General features: G+C 40.7%; 1 protein-coding gene across 2 annotated transcripts in view; it reads left to right on the forward strand.

The window, feature by feature from the left end:
* Positions 1–5,846: 5,846 nt before the first annotated feature.
* Positions 5,847–24,573, forward strand: part of GPAT3 (glycerol-3-phosphate acyltransferase 3) — a 54,760-nt gene continuing 36,033 nt past the window's right edge. Inside the window, exons 1-3 of one of the 2 annotated variants that reach the window (XM_019731307.3) lie at positions 5,847–5,970; positions 6,787–7,076; positions 14,395–14,461. In XM_019731307.3, the coding sequence (XP_019586866.2) occupies positions 6,936–7,076; positions 14,395–14,461 (208 nt within the window). In that variant the 5' untranslated portion in view covers positions 5,847–5,970; positions 6,787–6,935. Of the gene's footprint in view, positions 5,971–6,051; positions 6,191–6,786; positions 7,077–14,394; positions 14,462–24,573 lie in introns of those variants that run through there. The other variant, XM_019731306.3, reaches the window with a different exon arrangement.

Below are 24,573 nucleotides of genomic sequence, written 5' to 3' on the forward strand. Positions count from 1 at the left end.
GCTGAGAGACTTCTCTGAAGAAGAAATTGCACCTGTGGACTGTTGCTTCTTGTGCCTGAGAGTTTCAGGCTGCCCTTCCTGATATCTTGCCCTGTGGATTTCAGATACAAGTGCATAAATGATTCCATGCAGATAATCTCTTAATATATATCTTTCGCTGCTCTGCTTCTCTGGCTTAACCCTGACAGAGACTGTGGTAGCAGAAGTGGTTAATAGAGGAACAGAATCTTAAGGATGAGATTTTTGGAGTTGGTGTTCTAATCTGATTAGACTTAAAGGCACCAATGCCTTTATTTTCAGTGACAAAGAGGGCACTGGTAGTCCATGTCAGGAGGTGGTAAGAGATATGCAAAATATGGTCATTGGATACTCCTAATCAATATCAATAGAAGGCAAGTTTCTGGGTGACCAAGTATTTGCTATTTTAGAATGTTTTAGTCAAACTGAGAACTATAATAAGGTTGGCCGGTTGCCTTTACTGCACTTCAGTCGTAGGGAAAGGAAAGGGGAAACTCAGGGCTTCAGAGTCTCAGGTTGAGCTCCACATAAATGATCTGAAAGCTTCTATATCTGCTTTGCAATAAACCCTTATCTTCTATAGCCATGGGCCAAGATTTCTGAAAACCAAACCTAGAGCCTCAACCTGTGTATGGCCGAATTACAACACAAAAGTGAGTGCATTGATTGGGAAGGAACAGGATCCTGAACATTGTCATGGGGACATATGGACAGTTTTTGATGAAACTGAGGACATTGAACCCCTAAATTCTGCTGAGTCATCTTTGCCAATAGAAGCAGCTTTCTACCTCTGCCTGAAGAACCTGCAATGACCTCCCCTGAGGTACTTGCCCTGCGTCTATCACTCTTTGCTTCTAGACCTGTAACTAAATTTAAGTCCCAGCAGACTTCGAAAGGTGAGGTACAAAGTGTGACCCATGAGGAGGTATGCTAGGCTTCAAAAAACTGCATGATTTTTCCAATTTCTACAGGGAGAAATCTGGGGAATATGTGTGAGGATGGATATTAAGGATGGTGGAAGGATATAATGTTGGATAAGGTGAAATTTATTGAGATGAGTCCACTAAGCCGAAATCATGGATTTGGTGTTTTAGCTCAAGGGATTAAAAGGCCTCTAATAGTTTGTTTTGTTGTCTGAAACATGGATCTACACTAAATAGTTGGAATGCCAGAACTGCTCTGGTTTACTGTAGAGGAAAACAGCCAACGGCTTAGGGTGATTGGAATGATAGAGTGGATATAGTGTCATGAAAGACTCGATCACCAACCTGGGGAGGTCCAAAGACATACCTTTACCTCTTCTGTGAAAAATAAATTTGTGAGGAGACCCCAAGCATCCTTGAAGAGTTCTGTGGTTGCTATTCTCTGTAGGTAAGAATTTACAGTGGGAACTTCTCCCATTGAACTGGGATCCCTAAATGCAGTTGGGATAATGAGCCTCCAGGAAAGCAGGTGCCAAGTGGCTGCACGTAACTGCCAAAGACAAGGTGAGTATGATGATTGTAATGGACAGCAGAGTCAAAGAAGTAATCAGAATTGTCTGACTCAAAGAAACCTATGGTGTCCACTAGGTGGTCAAAAGAAATAGATGTCAGTCTACTGAATTCTCATTTGTATTCTGTAGAAATAGAAGAGGTCTAGGTTTAGTCAGCAGAAATCTAACTTGAATTACAAAACAGATAGCCACAGTCCCTCAATTAATTGCCAAACTTGAGCCAGTTTACAGACCCGGAACGATTTGGAAGAAGGGGAGGCTGGGTCCCTATGAGGACTGCTGAAGTTTTAGACTGTTAATCTGTCTCCTAGTCTTCCTTAAAGGGACCTATGGCTGTTTGCCAGGATGACTGTACAGGATGAAGAAAGGGAGATAATCAGACTTTTCCGGGACTAATGGACATTGTTTCTGAACTGACACTAACTCCTAGAGGCCCAAAATGTCACTCTGATCTACGGGGAAAATAGGAACTTATGGTGAACAATCAAGTTTTAGCTCAGGTCCACTTAACAGTGGGCCCAATGAGTCCCTGAATCCACCCTGTGGTTATTTCTCCAGTTCTGGAATGCATAATTAGAATAGACATGTTCAGCAACTGGCAGGATCCCCATGTTGGATTCCTAACCTGTGTAGTGAGTAATATTTGGATGAGCGATCAGGAGAGAGGTGTACAGGAAGTGGGGTTGTGGGCAGAGCATTGTGATGTGATCAAAGACCCAGAGTAGAAGAAATCCTGCAGAAACCAGGGGAAGGAGAGGAAGGTTTTGCTGGAATGGGATGGAAGTTAAAGTTGCAGTGCTTCGAGAATTTAACCTAAGATGATCAATATTTGGACTTCAATTTGTGACTATTTAGGGGAGTCACTGCTGGCTTTGAACTAGTGTATGGCATGAAGTAAAATTCTGTGCTGGTGGAGAAAGGGTAGAATAATGGACAGGGGTTACAGATGAATATGTGGGTGCTGATATTACGCACTTTACAGTGGGCCAATGAAACAAATATACAAGTCAAGGTAGGATATGATGAAGGCCCCAAGAAAGATGTGAAATCAGCGAAAAGAGAGGTCTCAAGGACTGGAGACAAGAAATGTAAAGCTTGTCTGTATTTTTTTTTTTTTTTTAAAGATTTTATTGGGGAAGCGGAACAGGACTTTATTGGGGAACAGTGTGTACTTCCAGGCCTTTTTTCCAAGTTAAGTTGTTGTCCTTTCGATTTTATTGTGGAGGGTGCCATTCAGCTTCAAGTTGTTGTCCTTTCAGTCTTAGTTGTGAAAGACTAAGTTGTGATCACAGCTCAGCTCCAGGTCCAGTTGCTGTTGTTAGTTGCAGGGGGCGCAGCCCACCATCCCTTGCGGGAGTTGAACCAGTAACCTTGTGGTTGAGAGGCCGTGCTCCAACCAACAGCCATCTGGGAGCTCAGCGGCAGCTCAGCTCAAGGTGCTGTGTTCAATCTTAGTTGCAGGGGGCGGAGCCCACCATCCCTTGCGGGACTCGAGGAATTGAACCTGCAACCTTGTGGTTTAGAGCCCACTGGCCCATGTGGGAATCGAACCGGCATCCTTCAGAGTTAGGAGCACGGAGCTCCAACCGCCTGAGCCACCGGGCCGGCCCCAAAGCTTGTCTGTTTAATAAAATGCTTCAGCAATCTGCTTTACCCCCAGATTTCTCCGTTCTACCCTACCTCTTAAATTAAATCAGTATTTGTCATTGGGCTCCAACTATGACATCTTATTTACCATAGACATCTTTTCATGAGAGTATTGATATTTACTGAGAGCTTTGTAGCCTAATCTCCTCTGTTCCCATTACCTACAATTGCTGTCAAAGCAAGGGTATGAAGATACAAATAATATGAGTCCTCAGGTAAGGGCTGGCTCTTCAGAATCAATTCTTTTTTACCTTGGCTCCCAGAGACTTACCTGGACCTCAGGGCCTTTTGTTATCTGTTAAATGTAACTCTCCCCTCTTTGCCTGGCCGTACTCTAAGGGCTTGCTACTCAAAGTGTGGTCGGTAGACCAACACATCAGCATCACCTGGGAGCTCACTGAAATGTAGAATCTCAGGCCCCCTCCCAGCCCTACTAAGAACTTTTGTTTTAACAAAAGCCCCAGGGATTCCTACCCAAAGTAAAGTCTGAGAAGCTCTGGACTAGATGCTAATCCCTTTTCTTCATTCTTCAATACAAGTACATTTGGCCTCAGATATTGACAAGGGGTCATGCATGGACTTGACAGTAAGTTTTGTCAAAGAATCTAATATTTTAGGACTGGAAGGGATCTTAGAAATTATGCAGGCATAAAGGAACCATGTGATTTATCACTCAAACCAGGACATTTTTGAGAGTGAAAGGAAGTGTTATTAAAGTATATGGCAGGACAACAGGTGAAAAACAGGATTGTACTGAAAAACCTCATTATTGAACATTTACGATCAGCTAAACTTGAAAGATAGAATCTCCAACTCAAATAACAACCTCTCCAGGTAGGTATATTATGTAATCCCAGTTTACAGAGATGGTAATTGTAGTGGGTTGAATTGTGGCCTCCCAAAAGATATGCCCAAATACTAATGCTTGTACCTGTGACTGTAACTGAATTTGGAAAAAAGTTTTTTTCAGAGTAAGCAAAATCTCAAAATGAGATCATCCTGGATTAGGGAGGACGCTAAATCAAAAAAGGTAAATGTCTTTAAAAAGAAGGGAAGAAAAGATGTAGGAAGAAGGCCATATGTGAAGAGTGAGGCAGTGATACAGTTATGCAGGCCCAGGCCAAGGAATGCTGGGAACCCCTAGAAGCTGGAAGAAGCAAGGAAAGCTTCTCCCCTAGAACTTTTGGAGGGAGGGCAACTCAGCAGACATCTTGATTTCAGACTTCTGGCCTTCAAAACCGAGAGAATAAATTTCTGTTGTTTGAAGTCACCAAATTTGTGGTAATTTGTTAAGGCAGCCCTAGGAAACTAATCCATAAATGAAGGGAGTCCTAACTGCAGGAAGGGAAGGAGGGTCCTATCCAGGTTTAATTGAAAGAGCTTCAAGCAGAGCAGGAGAGGGGCAAGCTGAGTAAAAGGGAGGGGATGAAAGGGAGCTGTGGGACCTCCCCGATTTCTTCTCTTCCCTTTCCCCCCTTTATCACTGTAAAGGTGAGTCTGTCTTGGTTCTCCTGTGTTTTAGGCGAGAAAAAGTTGGAGGAGAGCTTTTGCTCTTGCAGCAGGTTGCCTACTGATCACTGCATAGAGCTTTGTTTTTCACAAAGCAGTTTCACTTTTGACCATAAAAAGAGTTCATTTTACTGATGAGGAAGCCGGAGCACAGAAGGACTAAATTATTTGCTCAAATTTATAAGTGTTTGTGCTGGAGTCAATCCAAGACTCCAAATTCTGTTAGTACCATTCCATTATTCTGTGGGACAATAATTTTTCCACAGCAGTGAAGAACCACAAACAAACCCCAAACCAGTTCATGGAGTTTGGTCGTGAGCAACAGAAATCATTGGCGATTGTGGACACTCAGCATCTCTTTCTGGATGGGCAGAAAAAGGCTGTCCTTACACGAGGTTGCACGCACCGACTTTGTTGGGTAGCCTTTGGTACTATCATTCCGCATTCCTTAGGAAATGAAAGGAGAGTAAGAATTTTTCCTGACCATATAGGGTTGAGTCAGTGTAATCTTTTAGGTTTTATACTAAATCTGTATATGTTTTCAGCAAGGATTTTGGAAAGATTTTGGCAATTTTTGTAAACTAGCAGACCATAAAGAGGTCAAATTTTGAGAAACCAAATGCCTGAAACATCTTCATTCATAACTTGGTTTTTATGACCATTATGTTATCATTTTTTCCCTCCTTAGTAGGGTGAGAGGTTGTGATACCTTCCTTACAGGAGGTGAAGAGGACAAACATTTACATTCTTTGCAATGGGGCTTCTCTCTTCCCTTCTGCTTCTCACTTCCCCCACACCCTGGACAAGGGCGGCTTCCCTTGCAGTATTTGCCATCGACTCTGTTTCTGCTCAGTTTGCTGGCTCTCCCAGTTTTTCCAGCTTGAAATAACACTCGAAAGAGACCTGAATGAGATTTTGGTTCCATTCAGTGACGATCTGGAAACCCCGGGCAGCATGATTGTCTTATCTACCTTTCTCAACATCCCTTCTCCTGCTCATTCTTAAAATCAGATCAGATCTCTAAAAGACACAATAACTGCATTTAAGTAAATACCCATGTAGGGCTTTGCCCTTCATTGTTCTAATCAGCGCTAGTGAGGCAGCAGTGCGGCGATTGAATACCCAGGAGGCGCTGTCAGCTTGGCGAAGGCTTGCGCCGGCCTGGCGTTTTTCTGCAGCTTTGGTGAGCTTGAGAGTGTTGGGTGAATGGTTAGGGGACGCTGTGGTTGGAGTCTTACCCCAGGAAGGGAGCGACCCTCAGCCGAAAGAGTTCTTTGCCAGGGAGACGGCTGCTGAGTGGAGTAGGTAACTCGTGGAGAGAGCTTTTCAACCCCCCTGATAAGCTCAGCTCCCTACGGGAGGGAGAAAAAAGTGTGGGAGACCTGGAGGCGGCGTCAGCGGCAGCTCAGCAGCGCTCTGTGCATTTCCCTCTTCCTGAAAGCCCTTCCCAGAGGTCGTTTTACACCCAAACAAACAAGATCTTCTCAGGCTTCCTGGATACGCCAATAGGTCATTTTACGGGTAAAGATACTAACATTTTGCAGATGAAAACTCTGCTCCCTAAGGGACTTTTGCTGAGAAGGCTGGGGGAGGCGGGCATGGGGACGAACGGAGAACGCCAAGGAGGCTGCGGAGCTCGGGGTGCAGGTCCCGCCTGGATGCTCCGGGTTGGGTGGCGGAGGAGGTGGGGCGAGGGCAAAGACCAGAAATAGGGCGTCCGACGGCCGAGCCCAGCCAGCCGCCAGCACAGTCCTCGGCCTGCCGCCAGTTTCGCCGGCGGCCGGTGTGCTAGCAGGGATCCTCGCTCCCGGAGGGCCTCCGTGAGTCACCCGCTGAGCTGTCGCTATCGCCACCCAGAGGACGTCAGGCACAGGGTGGGGCGCATTCCCGGCTGCACTCGCGCGCCCTACCCGAGCCTTGGTGTCCCTTCGCTCACCCGAACTCCCATCATCTGGCCGGTGCTACCAGGTCTGCGAGCGCTGCGGTGGCTTCCGCGCTGGCCTGAGCCTCCAGCGGAGAAAGAGTTAACCCTCCCGGGCGAGGAGGAGCCGGTAGAGGAAGGAAGGAAACTGCGGCCGTTCTGAAAGTTTTTTCTTCCTCCCTTTTTTTCCCTGCAGAGGTGAGTGCCGGGAGGCGGTGGCGCTGCCTTTTCAGAGCCGGGCTCCGCGCCTCTGCTCCCTGGGCTGCCACCTGACTACCTGGGGACAGGGACAGCTGTCTCGCTCGAACCTCCTCCGGGACCCGTTCGGAAAGGGTGCGCCGAGCCATGGAGGGCGCAGAGCTGGTGGGGAAGATCCTTTTCACCTGGCTGACGGGGGTGCTCGGCCTCATCCTCCTGCCTTCGGCCTTCGGAGTGTCTTTGGGCATCTCTGAGATTTACATGAAGATCCTGGTGAAAACTCTAGAGGTGAGTGTCCGCAGGGATGTGGCGTCCCGCACCTCGGAGGGCTTGAAGGGGAACTCGGGGAGGTGTGGGCCGAGGGTAGAGCCAAGTTGACGCGAGGGGACCAGTTCCGAAGGTCAGTGGTCCGCAGGGGTGTGCGTTTCGGTTTATCCTCCGCAATAGTGCGAAGACAGCCAAAGCATCCGGGCTGAGACCCCTTGTCCACCCTATTGTTCCCGTGGTTGAAGGCTGAACCACCCCACCCTCTGTTCTGTTGGGATTATTACAATTTGTACTGATTAGAATAACAGTGCGACACACTATCATGTCATTGGATTTCTTTATATCCATTATGTAGTGCAACTGTCACTTCAATCTCCTTAGCTTTTACAGCCCCAGGTTTCAGAGGTCCTTTCGTGTACTAAGCCATCCTGTCCAGAAAGACATCATATTCTCGTTTATGCTCATGATAAGAAACCAATTGCTGGATGATATAAAAAAATCTGATTATGTTTTAATGGAGTCATGGAGATTTTTATCTAAACAATGACACTTGAAATGTCATTGAAAATATCTCTTCTTTGACCTCAGCTCTCCCTGCACTCCTGTTTCCAAATTCTGCAAAGAAAGGTGTTAGTTGGAAGTGGGCCTGGCGGGGGAGGGGGGGGCAACTGCAGGTTACCCTTATACAGGGCTTTAATTAAATTGCAAAGGGCTTTCCCGTTTGCTATCTCGTTACCTGCTCCCCAGAGCCTTGGAAGGGATAACACTTAGGCAGATAAGCAAACAGACTCAAAGAAGTACAGCAGTTTGCTTGAATGAAGTGGTCTTCACTGAGGAGAGGGTGTGTTTGCCTAGTGGTTAGGAGTACAGATTGGGTACAGATTTGCTTAGATTTGATACTCAAATCCCAGCTCTGCTTGTCAATATTGACCTTAGGGAAGTCATCTACTTCATGTTCCTCATTTTCCTCATTTATAAGCTAGAAGTACAATAACAATTTCCATAAGTTTGTTTAAGCAAGTTAAAATATGTCAAACATCATGTGCTCTTCTCTCTCAGCTAGTGGGTGGCTTCCAGGTGGGAGAGTGTCTTTGGGCCTCTCTGAGATCTACATGAAGATCCTGGTGAAAACTTTAGAGGGAGATATATACAATCTCCCACCTGGAGATTACCTGCTAATCTCCCACCTACTAATCTGCAAATCTCTTCTACCTGCTACTAATCTCCTGTTTTACCCCAGATTTTTGTTGCGCTTTCTCATTGTGGTCATTTTTCTGTCTAGTCTTTTAAGTTATATTTGATTCTTCATCCTCAGCCCTCATGTTCTGAAAGTTCTGTTGTTTCTACTTGGGACGTATTTCGCAGTTTTGGACATTTCTTGCTGACTTTACACTTTGAACTTGGTCACAGTGCTGTGAATGTTGTAGCTGCCTTTAAACTGTTAGATTTCTTCAGAATATTCTCCCCATACTGTCTTTCCCCCAAAATAAGATCCAGCCGGACCATCAGCTCTAATGCGTCTTTTGGAGCAAAAATTAATATAAGACCCGGTTTTATTTTACTATAAGACTGGGTACAATACAATACAATACAATACAATACAATACAATACAATACCGGGTCTTATATTAATTTTTGCTCCAAAAGACACATTAGAGCGATGGTCCAGCTAGGTCTTATTTGCGGGGAAACAACGGTAGTACATGATCCTCTTCAGCTGGTGTTCACCCTTTCTTACAACTCTGAAATGATGGCACTGTTCTCCCACACTGCAGTGTCTTTTGGAATTTTTACCCCAAGTGAGAATGGAGTGAGGATAAATCACACACGCTGCCTTGCAGGTGCTGACTCCCATATTTCTTGCTTTAGTAATTCAAGGTACAACTAAAGGCCTCAAGGAGAGAGGCCTGCTAGTTGCTGTCAGCCTGGCAAATAACTACTGTACTTTGAAGGGATATCTCTGGTCCAGCTTCTGGCCTTCAACTTGGCAGGGCCTCAAGTTTTCATTTTTGTCCATCTAGCGTTGAAGAGACTTTTAGAGTCTTTGTTAATCAATGTTTGAACTGTAGTGGGAGAGACACCACTTAACTTGGAAACCAGGTAGTGGCAGCATAAGGAACCATCCTCTTTGCTAAGACTAATTCAGAGATCAGAGAGATCTTGGCATATATGGCACTAGAATGGGGATTCATTTTGTGAGCCAACTCTGACTTGCTGGTCGTAGCTGCCTGGAGTGCCTGCATTTGGGAGCAGCTGGGTTCATCAGGAAAGAGTTGTGATCCCACAGTGATACCTGCTTTGGGCACAGGAAAGGGAAATGACAACTCAAGGGTTTTCATCTTTCAACTAGAACAGCAGTAGATGTTTCAAAGACATTTCTGTTAGGTGGGGGTTAGTACAATAGATTGCTTTTCCCGACTACAGGGATAGTTCTTATAAAAATTGTGCTATTTAGTTTTAGGAAATCTTTATTAGTATTTAGTATAGGAACATCTTTAGTTCTTGACAAATACCCTGCCTTTGTGTAGATTCCATTGATGGCCTAGCCCTTCTGTTACTCACTAATCCTTTGTATGTTCTCAAGTGATTTGGTTGTTTCTTTCTCTCTTTTGTATTCTAGTCACAAAAGCATTCTTTGGTCTCTTTGATTGGAATTGGAGATTTTTCAAATTTCTCAAAATGTTACAATTTACATACCATTTAAAAAGGTCACTTAGTTTTGTACATTATGTGTTTACCTTTATAAGTTTTATTGACAATAGGTGGCTTTTTCATGACCATAAATTCAAATTCTGGAAGTTGAAATGTGTGTGGAATGCCTTCTGAATAGCTGACTGTGGTAATTGCTAATTGTCAAGTAACTGACCCAGCTGTATGTTCTTCTTTGACTCCTTAGCTGCCCATCATTTCAGGTCATCATGATTTATTGAGGACCTACTGTATGCTGCCTTCTGCATCTCTGAGTATCTCTAGATGTGTGCATTAGCCCCGGATATGGCAAACTACTTGAGGACAAGGCTTGAATTCTTAGAATAAGTTTAGTGATTCTCTAAACCAGTGATTTTCAAGGGCTATATAATAATTTCTAAAGAATATTATAACTATATTGAGAAAATTGTTTTAGAAATACAAACTATGGAAAATAAAACTTTAGCCTCGATGTGTAGAGAATGATTCATCTGGGTGGTAGGATGTAGGTATCTGAATCTCTAGGAGGGTGTGTGTGAAGTTTTTTTATGTTTATCAGAGAAAAGCATGGATTAAAGGTTGAAAAATGCTGTTCTCAATAGTGAAAGTTAATTGTTAGGTTAATGATGTGGGTGTGGTGGTGAAGGATTTCTATTCATTGGCCTAAGATTCAAGGGAAATAAAGAATGGGAAGAGAATATAGAATTGATGGAGGAGAAGTTAGGGGGATGATATTAAATAATCTAATCTAACTAGATAGTATAGGCAATGGACAGATGATAAATATCAATGGACTAATTTTCCCCTCAACTTTTGAGGAATAAGATGGAAGAATGAACAATTTCTTCCAAAGTTCTGGCCTTGTAACCTTGGGCAGGACACTTAATATCTCAAACTTAGTATCTGCATGTGTGTATAGGAATACACCTGCTAGAGTTATTGTGCAGAGTCATGAGGACAGGTGAATGAAAGCATTTGATACATAGTAGGTACTCAATTCTTGGTGGAGTTTGAATTCAAATCTTTTTTAGTTTTTTCTTTCTTTCTGGTCCTATGTGGCTAAGATTTAATCTACCTTTATATCTTTGATGGGTCAACATACATTCTCAGAGCAAACAATTCCTGACTTTTATTTCACTTATTATTCTTTCCCGTTACCTTCTTTACCATCTACCAATTAGTTTTCCATATTTTTAAAAAGGCATGTCAATAATTCTCAGGTGGTTATGACACCTCTGTTATTATAATACTCAGTTATTATAACTGATGTTTGAAATAAAACAAATGTGCTAGAATGGCACGACAGAAAGTAATAATAAAAGCTATCAAGGCAATGTGCTTTTCATTTAACTTAATTCCACAACAACTCTGAGAAAGGGTCTATTATTACTCCCATTTGTGGATTGGAGAATGGAGGTTCAGAGAGATAATTTGTTATCAGTGGTAGATAAATATCATAAAGTGGTAGAATCAGAATTTTAATTTGAATCTAGAGCCTGAGTTCGTACTCTACCAAGATGACAGTCTCTGCCAAGAAACTGTTTTATTATGCTACAGATGGTGGCCTGCCATTATTCGAGTAAGCCTAATATTTTGAATGTTTATATAATTTTATGCATTTTCCCTAGTCTCTTTAGTTAATTCTTAAATGTGTTTTTAGTATAAAAACTGAAAGTTGTAATTGTCTAGGTGACAGTGTCACATTTTTGCAAGTTTTTGGCCTAACCTTTAAAAATTAGACTTAATCCCTTCTTTTTGATACATTGTGGACAGCTACCTTTTGCCCTCAAGAGGATTTTGAAATTAAGTGGGGTGACAACCTGATTGAACGTGTCTTTCAACCTTCTTTGGTGGAGATGGGGCATGAGATGGGGAAGAGAAATGGGGATTGTTAGATGCCCCTACTGTACTTCGGGGCCATCTTGCTGACAGAGCTGCACCTTTCGTGTTGTCTTGAGGCAGTGTGTTCTGAGTTACCTATGGAAGAGATTCAGAACCTCTACAGAGACCTTTTACCTCTGTATTTGGGCTTATGTGATCAGCTAGAAGAAGCCAGCATGATAAAAGATAAATAGCTATTTATTGGGAGATGCACTGGATGGTCTGAAAAAAAAACCCTGATCATTTTGGTACCTATAGTGGGGGGTGTGGGGAGACAGGAAGAAGCCAACATTTTTCTACTTTGTGGCCTATTATGTTGTGATCATTGGATAGATTATCTTCTTGAATCTTTACAACAAACTTGGTAATTGTCCCTGGTTTAGAGATGATGAAAATGGGGCCCCAGGAGGTTAATATATTTTGCCCAAGAAGATTACAGCCTGAAAATGGCAGAATTGCAATTCATATGCATATGTGCATCTGTCTGACTATAGAGCATAGGCACGTTTTCATTTTCACTGGAGAGGAAGCCCAAAGAAGAAAATGGTTTTCCAGTATACATTTAATTGCATTAAATGACTTCTCCTCCAACCTTAAAATTTGCTGGTCTCAAACACTGTCACTGTATTTTGTAGGATAGACTTTTGCAGTATCAGGAGAAGTTATGTGTTCTGAAACTTGTCTGGTGACAGAACACAGGACTCTTTGTAACATACCGTGCTATTTGAGCAATGCCCCTGTATTAGTTTTCTAGGCCGTCTTAACAAAGTACCACAGATGGGTGGCTTAAACAACAGAAATTTATTTTCTCATAATTATGAAGGCTAGAAGTCCAAGGTCAAGGTGTTGGCAGGTAGGTCTCTCCTGAGGCCTCTCTCCTTAGCTTGCAGATGGCCACCTTCTTGCTGTGTCCTCACCTGGCCTTTCATCTGTGCATCCCTTCCTCTTCTTATAAATACACTGGGCAGATTGTGTTAGGACCCACCCTAAAGACCTCACTTTAACATAGTCATCTATTTAGTCATCTCTCTAAATACAGTTACATTCGGATGTACTGGGGGTTAGGGCTTTAACATATGAATTTTGGGGGGACATAATTCAGACCATAGCAACCACAAAATATTAATATTTTCCATCAGGTGAGCATGGAATAATTGTCCTAGTTGAAGTTAATTACTATTTATATAAAATCACATGCCTGCAATAAAAATAAAGAAACTGAGCTCCAAGATTAATAATGATTGTTTACAAGATTTTATTTTAATCATATCTTTGGTCTACTTACAAATGATAATAGGTAGCAAAGTTTTCAATTGAAAAACTATAGAAATAAACCTTTACCTCTATTGAGCAAAGGTGGGGAGGTTTAGAGTTTGAGAACTCCTGCATTAAGTCAGCAAGGAAGAGAAAAAGACACAACCAGATTAAGATTGAGTCTTATTATCATTTGTGACTTGCCACATGAAGCCTCAAAGATTAGGCCTCTATTTATAGCCTGTTTTCTAAGCACAAATGGCATGTTCCTACTTGGCTCTTTGGGATATTGTGCAGGGGTCCTGACGTAATCGGATCATGCCTTACTCTTTGACCTTCATGTATGTGTTTTAAGTTATTTATTTTCTATCAGTTATTTTCTTATTTATCTGAAATTGTTTTTTCGCCTCTGCGTTCAATCCCTTTGAGTTTAGCAATCACTGAGATGTTTTTGCCTTGACATATTTAATAAATTCTGTCTTTTTGCCTCTTCAAGGGTGCTTAAGTTCTAATAATTATTACAATGCATTTTTGCCTCTTATTTTGCTCTCCCCCTAACCCCAAATCAGTCAATTTAACTATTATTAGCTTCTGGGATTGTAATCACCTAAGTAATATTTTAAAGTCTCCTTTTTTAAACTGGAAAAATAGCCATTCAGATTTTCTAGAGTGCTGTCAACAAAGTTCACTTACAGGTTTTGAACTATGATGTTAATGTTAGAAAATTTTGGAAATGCATAAAAGAAGTATAAAGAATAAAACAATAAGTCCGATCTTAATATATTTATTTACACTCTTACATACATTCAAGACAAAATGGGAGTTGATTTTTCCTGTTTTTAACTTCTCTCAAACCTGTGGTTCCTCATAATCCTAACATGTCCCCTATGCATCTTAAAACATAAGTGACCAGGTGGGCGTATGATTTCTTTAGTTATTAACTTCACCGATTCCTTTTCAGCTTTCCAGATCTGCAAGCTTATCTTTGATGCAGGCATTTGGGCCTCTTTGAATGTGACTCATACTTGAATGCCTAATTTGCTATGAAAATAATAGTTGTTCTCTGGGCCGTGGGTTTTCACATGTGTTAATCTACTTTCATCCTCATAGCAACCCTATGGGATAGGAATGATTAGCCTCATTTTCAGATGAGGAAATTAAGGACTAAAGGGATTAAGTAATTTTAAACCCAGACAGTCTTGATGCCATAAACTGTGCTCTTGTCTGGCATGTTTCACGACCTTTTCAAGGAGTAATTTATTGGGATACCAGGTGTGTGTGAGGAGTTTAAATAGAGTAACTGTGATCTTTTCCCCCATTAGAGCTTTATTAGTAATGAATACAGGAGTATACCTGGGGCTTGGGATACTGCTACATCAGAGATTCACTGGAGGATCTCTTTAATTCAAGTAGCACTAGGGCTTAATGTTTAATGTGACTTCTGTATAAGCGTGGTTAAAGTATTCTACATTTATCTGTGGAACAATTTAAGTTAATACTTCTTGTTTTTGAACAGTGGGCCACATTACGAATTGAAAGAGGAGTCCCAAAGGAGTCTGTTCTTAAAAACTCAGCTTCTGTTGGTAAGTCTTCCTTTTCATTACGATGGTTAAAATATCCAAAATATGATGATGTAAAATATCCCATTTATATCTACTCAATTTGAACTTGAAATATGCATAAAGTAGTGCATTCCATAGGCCTTGGATTGCTCATAATTCTGTCCTTTGTGCAAAATAACAGCTGTCTGAGTTTTGAATGAATTGTTATTACAAAGGAGGTCATATTTGCTAGTTTATCTATGTGTTCTTACACAGGATATTGCAAAAGGCATGCATTTAAAGGTTATTCATGGTTTTAAAGATGCAATCAATAGCTTAAAAAAAAAAGGTAACTGAACTACCTAGGAGTTAAACCTATTTTTGAGGTTTTCTTAGCACTTTATTCTAATTTGTGGTTCTCAAAGTATGTTCCTCTTTCCTGCTAAAGGCTAATTGGTAATACATGAAATAAAAAGTAACTCCCCCGTGAAATAAGCTTGGAAATCACCACACACTACACCTTTCTTTTAGAGAGTAATATTGCGCAGTAACAAAGGTTCAGAAAAGTCTTGCGGTAAAGAAACTTGTTTAATTTTTGTTAGAAGTGAATTAACAAATCAACTGAACTAACCAGTCCCTGCTTCCATTTGTGTGCTTTGCTTTTATCCCAAAAAACCCTGTCACTTGGAGTAAGAACCGTTTAAGACACCAGGTTCATAGGGAAGTAGAATTCTATGGGAGCGATGGCTATGAACTTAGGAAGAAACGAATCACTAGATTTAGTTAAAAGACGAAGCTTTTATGTGCTTTTCAAAATTAATCATTGAAACAATTTTGTGCCCATCTAATTTGGGATTAAAAAGGTCAAAATGTCAAACACTTCACTAGAAGGGATTTATCTTCTAGAGGCTTGTCTAAGAGGAATTGTAGAAATTGTATACTGTTGTGCATTTTGGAAATAACATATCTGAGTGAAAACATCTGCATTTTGGTGTAACTGTTGTGTTGAAATGACTGAAGCAACTCGTAGACTTTCATGGTATCTACTTAAACACCAAAGTATTATCACCGATAACATTTTTACTAAGATTGGATATTTTTGGCTATACTCGATCCTCTTTTTAGTACTGGATACCTTTCTCTCAGTTATAACAGATCTATTAATTTTGTATTTTTCTGGATTGGGCACACTCTTTCATGTCTATGTTTTAAGGAGAGAACAAATTTTGTTTCTTGTTTTCTGTTGTACTTGGTGAGATTTGGGGCTGTCATTGATCTTGAGTGACAGTCTATGGGGTCTTATAGACTGGGGTGGTGGTGGTGGTGGTGGTGGTGATGATGATGGTGATGATAATGATGATGCATGTTTTGGGCTGTGAATTTAAAAGGGCACAAGGTGTTTCAATTTGGTAGGTGAAGAGGATTAAAAAAATTGCAAGGTGAGGATGGCCAGTAGCATTTGCTTAGTTTTTTTAGCCTATGTGGAAATGAATATTTTCAATTGTTAGATTTTTTTTTTTTTTTTTTTTTTTTGTCATACGTCTGTCTTTTCTATTTTTGGTCTTTGTCTTTTCCATGGTACCTCCAGGGAAGTATAGAAATGAACAGGAGGAGGGAATATAAATCATAATGGTTTAGAGTAAATCTGGTACCTAAAATTTGTCATATTCAGGGTGGCTGCCCTTCCTTTTAGCCTGTGAAATAGGGAATTGACTGTGGCAGTGTTAAGCATTTGCTCCCTGTAGGGGGGATCCTTACACTGTCATCTTAAGGGAACCAAAGATGATTAAGACATGGTTCCTGTGGCGAGACAGGCATCTGACAGGCCATTGTGATAAATGCTAAAATAGGTGCATAAGCAAAGGACAATATGAGATCTAATTTAGGCTCTGATATGTGCTGCTTTTATCTCTTGTAATGCCACAGCTGTGCATGGTATGCATCTCCATTCCATCCGGACTTAAGTCCCTCTTGGGTAGCCCTGTTGCAGGGTGTGTGCCCTGTTGATACATTCTGGTGTTTGGAATCAGCAGAGAGGTATTATCTCAATCCTAGACAGACTGGCAGAGGGTGATGAAACACACTGAGCACTTGTGTGCGGGCTGGTGCAATCTTCTGCCTTCAGAGCATCATGTCTCTGTACTGCAGCCAACAATAGCATAGGCTGTGTTGAGCCAGTCAAAGTTTAGACCAGGGTCACAGGCAGGCCAACCAAAGCTTCGGGGAGTGAGGGTGTGAATTTGAGATGTCTAAATGATAGAGCACTGACAATAGGTTTGGGGAGCTGAGAGGGAGAGATTAGCTAAACAGGGAAAACAGTTATATTTATTCCTTCTGCTGCTCTTTTACTTGGTGAAGCATAGTTTTGGAAACAATTTTCAAGTCTCCCTCTCCAGTTAAACCCCTCTTACATTGTATTTCTTCTGTGCTTTTATTGAATAAGCTAACTGAAAGCTGAACCTAGGGAAATATTATCTTTGTGGTTAAATAATTCTCTTCTGTATTTAGCTGTATTCTCCTGTGTCTCCTATTTTAAAAAACTGTCTAATTTGATCATGAGTAAAATCTCTTTAAGAAGCTCAGTTATTACACCTTCCTCTTCTAGGTTTAAGGACTTTTTCTCATTGTTAATACAATGATGAAGAAAATCCCCCCTACTTCCCTACTTCAAGTAGCTATCTTATACTGAGCAGAACTTCAGTGGAGACTATAGAATTACCCTCTACCCTCGTTTTTGTTCCTGGAGAGCTGATGTACGGAAGGGTATTGCCTCCTTTGCTTCTTTGCATCAGTTATGCCTTCACCACTCCAGCCATAGGACAAATGCATATCCTTTGACCCTGGGACATGGTCTGACTGAGATTTTAGCAACTTTCACTTTACTCCATTGTAATTCATGCCAGAGACCATTTGACTATTAAGTGCCACCAGCCTCAATCGTTGGGTACCTGACTGATTTCCAGGACGTATTATGCTATCAGAATTGATCAGTTAGTAATTTTGATTGTAATTGTAATTAGTATAATTATTAATAATTATGTCCTTTCCATGACTCAAGATTCATTTCACTATAATTGCATAATGATTCTAGGACATTTTGAATGATTACCAACCAAAAGTCAACAGGCACGAATAAAGGCCTGCATTTGCCCTTGCCGAGGGAGTGTGAGTCACAAAGAATACAAATAAATAGAGGCTGTGGCTTGGTCATTTTGACACTGTACCCTGGAGTGTTTTGCTGGTCTGACTCAACACTGTGGGCAGTGGGCAAAGCATGCTGCCTCCTCAGGCCCTCCCGTTGCCCTATCTCTGCAGGCACCACATGTAAGGATTTTGGGTTATGTGGCCTACTGTTAATTAGGCCCCTGTGCTAGATTTCTCTTCTGCCCTATATCTCTTGCCCCCCAGCCCTGGCTTCCTCCCCACCTCCCACAGGACAAGATACTATGGTGAAGCACCTGATGTTTTACCTATTCAGAGAGAAAACGATGCCTATCATTTCCCTTTAATTTTACTTTTGGAATTCTTTCTGTGAGACTTGACTAACCATGTTGATACCTGTACAACACTGGTTACATCAACATTAATAAAAAATATTGAAGTCACAGAAAATGCGGGGTAATATTTTGTGACAGATGTGTAAGGAGTTATCATTTTTCTATCTTCTTTTATCTTGGGGAGACCATTTCTGATAATCTGTTTAAATCAGCTAAGTTGATTTAGCACTATTGTCTTGGTGTAAACTCTCTGAATATACAAATCAGTATCTGTTGTCCTCAAGAATATGGACTATAATGCAATCAATGGGGTTATCGTACTGATATAATACTGCAACTTGTCTAGCTGTTTGTAGAGAGAAAAATAATCCACTTATGGGATATGGAAGGATTACAGGTTGAGATTTTCTTTATGACAGCTAAATGTCTACCTGCTTTTACTAGTCTTTATTGGTAAGTCTTATGCCTGTTGGTGATGATGATGATGAAAACGACAATTTTCAAACATGTACAAAAATAGGGAAATAGTATAATGTAACCAGCATTTGTCAAGATTTTGCCACACTTGATTCAATCCTCATTTTTTGCTAATGTATTCAATGCAGACACAAGATTTCATGTCTTTCCATGCATTTTAAAAAAGGGACTTTAAAAAAGAACAATAGTGCTATTATGCCTTTAACAAACTTAATAATTTCTTAATATCATCTAATACACAGCCTGTATAAAAATTTTCTTGACAATTTCAAAATGTTTTTATAATTGATTTGTTTGAATCAAGATTCAGTCATGGTCCACAAATATGCTTGTGTGTTTATTTAATGATACTGCTTTATTGGACATATGGAGTATAATTTTTGTTCTAAGAACTTAATAGCAGTAACTTAATAGCAGGTGATTCTGAAAATATTCACAAGCATGCCATACATTTTTATCCTCACATCTTAATATAGCTCTGACGACAACGATTTGATTCTTTTGCTTGTTTGCTCTAAAGCCATGAGATTAGTCATCTATGTTTCTAAATGCAATATCATGAAAACTTAGTTCAACCACTTTGGAGAGCAATTTGGCAATTCCTACAAAGTTGAAGATCTATTATACTATAACCCCACAATTCCACCTTTCCTAAGATATCAAGCCTACCCAAACTCTTAGTATATTAGGAGACAAGTTACAAGTGTACACAAATAGTGAAAGAGTGAAGACAACCCAGTCACTCATCAGGAGGAACATTAATATGTACTCTGGTTTATTTATACTGTACAGCGTCAAAATGAATTAAATGGATTTACATGAAGAGAACAAAGCAGACAAATGTAAAGCAATGTTGAGAGAAAAGAAAATGTATAGTATAATAACATTTACTTCAAATTTAGTACCATAAACAGATATTATATGTTTATGTAGATATTTGTAGATAAGTATAAAAATATGTGGAAAAACATATACTACAGGATAATGGTTATCTTCTGGGAGGGAGAAGAAAAATGGGGAGATAGGTTTTAATTGTATCTATAATTTTTTTCTTTAAAAAATATCTGAAAAAAATATAGCAATAGGTGTCGTTTTTTTGTTCTCGTATTTTTTGTTCAAATTATATTTTAAACATAAAAATTAAAAAAAGCCCAACCAAATAAAATAGTAAATAATCATTCAGCTAGAGTTTGATGAATGGAACTAGTTTTATATGAGTAGAAAATAGGTACCTGTCTCATGGATGTGATTGATGGTTACCTGCTCCAAAACACATCTCCATTCAGCCTACCAGTGCCTGGAATTTAAACTTAAACTGGTGGAACAAAGGAATTGTTAATCAAAATATATTACCTCTTGAGGTTTCTCAGCCTCAGCACTACTGACATTTTGGGCTGAATAATTCTTTGTCATGGGGAGCAGTCCTTTGCATTGTAAGATGTGTAGCAGTACCTCTGGCCGCTACCCACTAGCTGACAGTAGCACACCCCTAATGTGACAACCAACAGTGTCCCTAAACATCGCCAAATCCTGGGGGGTAAATTCCTCCTCTTCCCTCTCCCATCCCTCCTTCCACTGCTTTGTGAACCACTGCTCTTAGAGAATAATGCATTAATCTATTGGTTTCCACTACATTAGCATAATTTATTTTAGTTTTCTAACGAATAGGCCCTTGAAAGAGCAGAACTTGATTTCTGCAGTTTCTGCTGGCTGGTTTGGAGAGTGATAGCATGAACAACAGTGTTAGCAGAGAACCCGGGATGGTGGGAGAGGAGGCGTGTTCCTCAGGAAAGGTAGAGGCAAGCCAAGGGAATCTTCCTTCAAATTTCGCCTCATAATCCAATGAAAATATACTGTCTGTTTTGGAAGGACCTTTAGAGTTGATTAGAGACCTGCGTATAACCCTGTGCTCTAACCTCTTAAAGTAGATGACTTAGCATTTAATTCTGGCTAACAATGAGTAAGCAGAATGGAATGGTTCTGGCAGGAAGGAGAAGGTAGAGGTCAGATCAGACTTATGAGCTTAACTGCATTGCGAAGTGATGGGTGGGAAGGGTGATTTAAGCCCTAAATTACAGAAAGGAAGGTTCATTCCCATTTTAAGAAACCAGTTAAGAAGTTCATAAAACATACTCTCTCTTGTTTTTCAGATTGTTTTTCTTTTCACATAGCAGTAACAAAGTGGATGACTTGCCCAGTGCCCTATCCCTATTTTGTGATATTAGCTTTTTTTTTTTAAAGCATAACTAATACAAGCAGCTTTTAAGTCTTTCTATCTCCAGCCTTTCTAGCTACCTAGCCTTTGGAGATCTTGTTGGAGATTTAGCTCTCTTAGTCCCAAATCCCTCAGCAGTTTAGAAGAGAGTACTGACATCTTAGAATTATGGAAGTTTGAAACAGCTGGTGAAACTGATACTTAAGGATTTTTTGAGAGTGAGAAGATAATAGGATCGGACGATAGGACAGTCAACTTAAGAATACGTCCCCTGTTTACTTAGAGACATTCTCTTTACTGTTGGGAGAAACAGACATCTCATCAGGGACCCATCAAATACAAAATCCAGCTTGTTATTTTAGAAGTGTTCCCAAAACCAACCTCCCCACCCACCACACCCCTTCTGGCCACCCTACCCCCCAGAGAAAACTCCAATCAAAACTCCAGAGCTTCTTAATTTGTTTGTACCTTTTAGACAAGAACCTATCAATAATAATCATCGTCATCGCCATTTGTTAAACACTGACTCCACTGTGCAGTTATTTACATGAGGAAGGTCTTGTTAATCCTCATTTTACTGGTAAGGAAACTACAGGTGAAGAAAGTCAAGTAACTTGCTTCAGATCATGTCGATGTCTCCCGCCCTAAATCGTGTCTTCCTTACCAGCTCCTCTGGTCAGTGCTTTCTAATTCTCCCTTTGAAGGCTGAGGTGACTCACAAACAGAAACTTCTATGCTGAGTGTTGGCTTTGTCACATACTAGGAAATACATAACATTTGAATCTCACATCACCAGAACCATTTTTGCTGAAGAAACAAATCTAGCTTAGCATTACAATCAAAGACACCATGCATAAATGTCAAACCATAAGGTTCACATTTTAATTGAATTGGTAACTCATTTGATGATGGAGTTTTATGGGTGCTTCTGTGTTATGTGATTTCTTGTTAAATCAGATTAGTTATGTCCAAATCAACAAATTAATATAGGCTGTCAGTCAAGATATGGGTCAACAGTATATTGAATAAGAGGTTAAAATATTAGTTGTTAAAATGAAATTCTGCCTGTTATCCTAAATGCCTGTTGGTTTCTCTGAAGTGTTGACTGACAACTGATTGCGGTATCTACACTTCTACCCCGTTTATGCTTTAAAATAAGTATAAACACATGGTTAATTCCATGATTAATATTTACATCGGGGGTTAAAATCTTCTCATTTTATAATCAGCATTGATTATTTTATAAATTTCTGGGGAACTACCGGGCATAGATTCAATAAGAGAGTAGATTTGAAAAAGCAGGTAGATTTTTCTCATATGCTTTTCTCAAAAGAATAAAACTACATCTGCACAAGATGTGGCCTCAGATTCCTTACCACATTCCTACAGATAGCTTCTCACTACCAACTGATTTAGAGTTGGCCTTCCTGATGAAATTTTGTTACCATCCCTGATCTAGAGAATAGACAGGGTTTCTCTGTGTACCAGAGGATCACTAACTAAAAGGAGAGGAACCTGCTGTGTAACTGGGTTTTGGCACAGATTTGGTTTTATTGATTGAGATTGTATTGATGACTTTGACATAATTGAAAGGACAGTATAGTTGATTGAATGTTCTTACAAACTACCTAGGAAACAGACATAGAATTTCAAGTAATCTTGATGGTTTTGATGAATGAACCATCAGAGAGAGAGAGATGACATTCAACATCCTTTACCTAAGGAGGATGCTCTGAAATGGGATAGAAAAACCAGGCTTGGTTACATGATAGGAAAAGGCTTGCCGCAATAGAAAGGCGAGAGGCAGAATTTCATTAGACAACCAGGCAGTAGAAAGCAAAGGGTAGAAGCTAACATGGTACGGCAGGGCATAACAGAACCAGTATGTTCAGCTTACACAGTGACAAGCTGCGTTGAGTCACTAACCCTGGTCTCTGCCATGGGTTACTTACTGTCTTCTGTGTCCCTAGGTTATATGCTGAACTATGCACATAACTCTTAGCCTAGTTAAGGAGATATCACCAATATTCATATACCTGTGGGGCAACTGAGAACTAGACAGTGTTAGTGGTATTGGATTCCACAAACATACATTTAATTAATTTGAGAAAGAAAAGTGAAAAAATGTAGAATGAAAGATCATTTGGATAGGGGACATCTGAAAGTGTTGTTTTGTGGATAGTGTTGAACTGGCCTTGTGGAGGTAGATGGAGATTATCTATTCAGACAGGACTTTCTGAACTGGGGGGATAAGGAAATAGCTTAATTAGCAAGAGGAGTGATCTTAGTTTACAGATGGGACAAAAGATAGAAATGAGGTTGACCAAGAGGGTAACAATAGGTTATGAAGGGCCTCAAAAGCAGAGCAGTTTAGATGGAATGTAAAGGCAGAGATAAGCCCAGGTTTACTGTAATTCTGAAGGCTGTAAAAAGGGTTAATACAGTGGTAAATGAGATTTGTGAAGGTTGATTATTGAATTTAGAAAAATACCGAAGGATGACATATTAAAGATGGTTAATTATTAGGAAAGAAACTTTTTCCTCCATATCCATAAAAGATGGAACAAAAAGATTGGCTTAAATTGAAGTAAAAGAATTAAGTTGTATGTAAGAAAAAACTTCTTGTTAGCAAAAATTATCAGAAAACTGGACCAGGCTAGTAGGTAGATTACAGAGAGATTTTTGACAACTAGGATAGACAGAATTCTGGGAGAGGTATGAAATAATACAACAAGTCTTTTCATTTTTTAGCAATGCTTGTCATCTTGGCTGTAATAAATTCCCTATATAATTCTGAGTGTCTATCCAGTGTTCAATCTGTCTTTATGTAGTGTTTGTCTCTGTAAAAATGGTATCTGCTTGTGGGCTACTGGCTCTGTAGGCAGAGAAAGCAGTAACATTCTTCATTTCTTTTTTTCTGCCAGCAAAGAAGCAACAACTTTTCAAGGCCTTTTCACATTTTCTCCTTTCTCTGAGAGGTTTTGTAAAGGCACTTCCCAATTTTGTCTGCCTTTGTGTGTATGTGTGTGTGTGTGTGTGTGTGTGTGTGTGTGTGTGAAGCTCTGGGGCAGCATAAATTCTCCACTGAACAAGAAGGGGAGGAGCCAGGGCGCTTTGTACACAGAAGGCTGGGGAGGTGGGGGCAGATAGTGGTGGTCCCATGTTTGGTGAAGCTAGGCTCTTTTGGTCAGGGAAGGGAGAGAGCCCATTGGACTTGTGGTTAGTGTCCATTCTTGGGTTAGGGTGAGAAGAAGCCAGTAATGTCTGGCGGCCCTGGATGTGGGCAAAACCTTTAGGCAGGGACCTTCCCCTTTGTGTGCCAGCCTCAGACAGCGTAATGAAAGTTCTACTCTGTCCCCTCTGCACTAACTTTTCTAGGTCAGGTGCTTGGTTTCCCTGCTTCTCGTCCTCAAAACCCTGTTTTTCCCGAAGCTTGGGCGGTCTACAGAAGAACTTTAATTCCCTGAAATCCTATTCAGTTTTCTGAAGGTTCCTCTGGGACCAGAACCAGTAGACCCCATGTGTCTCCTGTAACTTTTGGGGACACCTGGTGAACAACAGGAAAGAATGGGATGTGGCCTGCTTTTCTGTTAGAGCCTTCACTGTATCTAGTGTCGGTGCTTCTCTCTGGAATTGATGGGCCTTGCCTCCATGCTTCTCTGGGGCTGAGCGCTGGGCAGCCCGCACCTGCTCATTTCACCTGGGAAATAGGGCTAATTGGACCCTGGAGCCAGAGGATGCAGGGGACACCACAGACAAACTTTGTGGGTAGGATAATTTGACCCTGTTACCTTAGTATCTGGAAAAACACACTGTTTGCAGAGGGTAGCAACTTGGAGGAACACTGGCTTCAGGTCTTTTCAAAACGTTAAAGTACTTTGGAGACAGTGCATATGAGTAGCAAATGACAACCTTCTGCAAGTTAAAGAGGAAACAGTGGTGCCCCTTTGCAAGCAGTGGCGTTC

Source organism: Rhinolophus sinicus, chromosome 1 (genome assembly GCF_057876585.1).
Source record: "Rhinolophus sinicus isolate RSI-liver-muscle chromosome 1, RSI-T2T, whole genome shotgun sequence".
Taxonomy (NCBI): domain Eukaryota; kingdom Metazoa; phylum Chordata; class Mammalia; order Chiroptera; family Rhinolophidae; genus Rhinolophus; species Rhinolophus sinicus.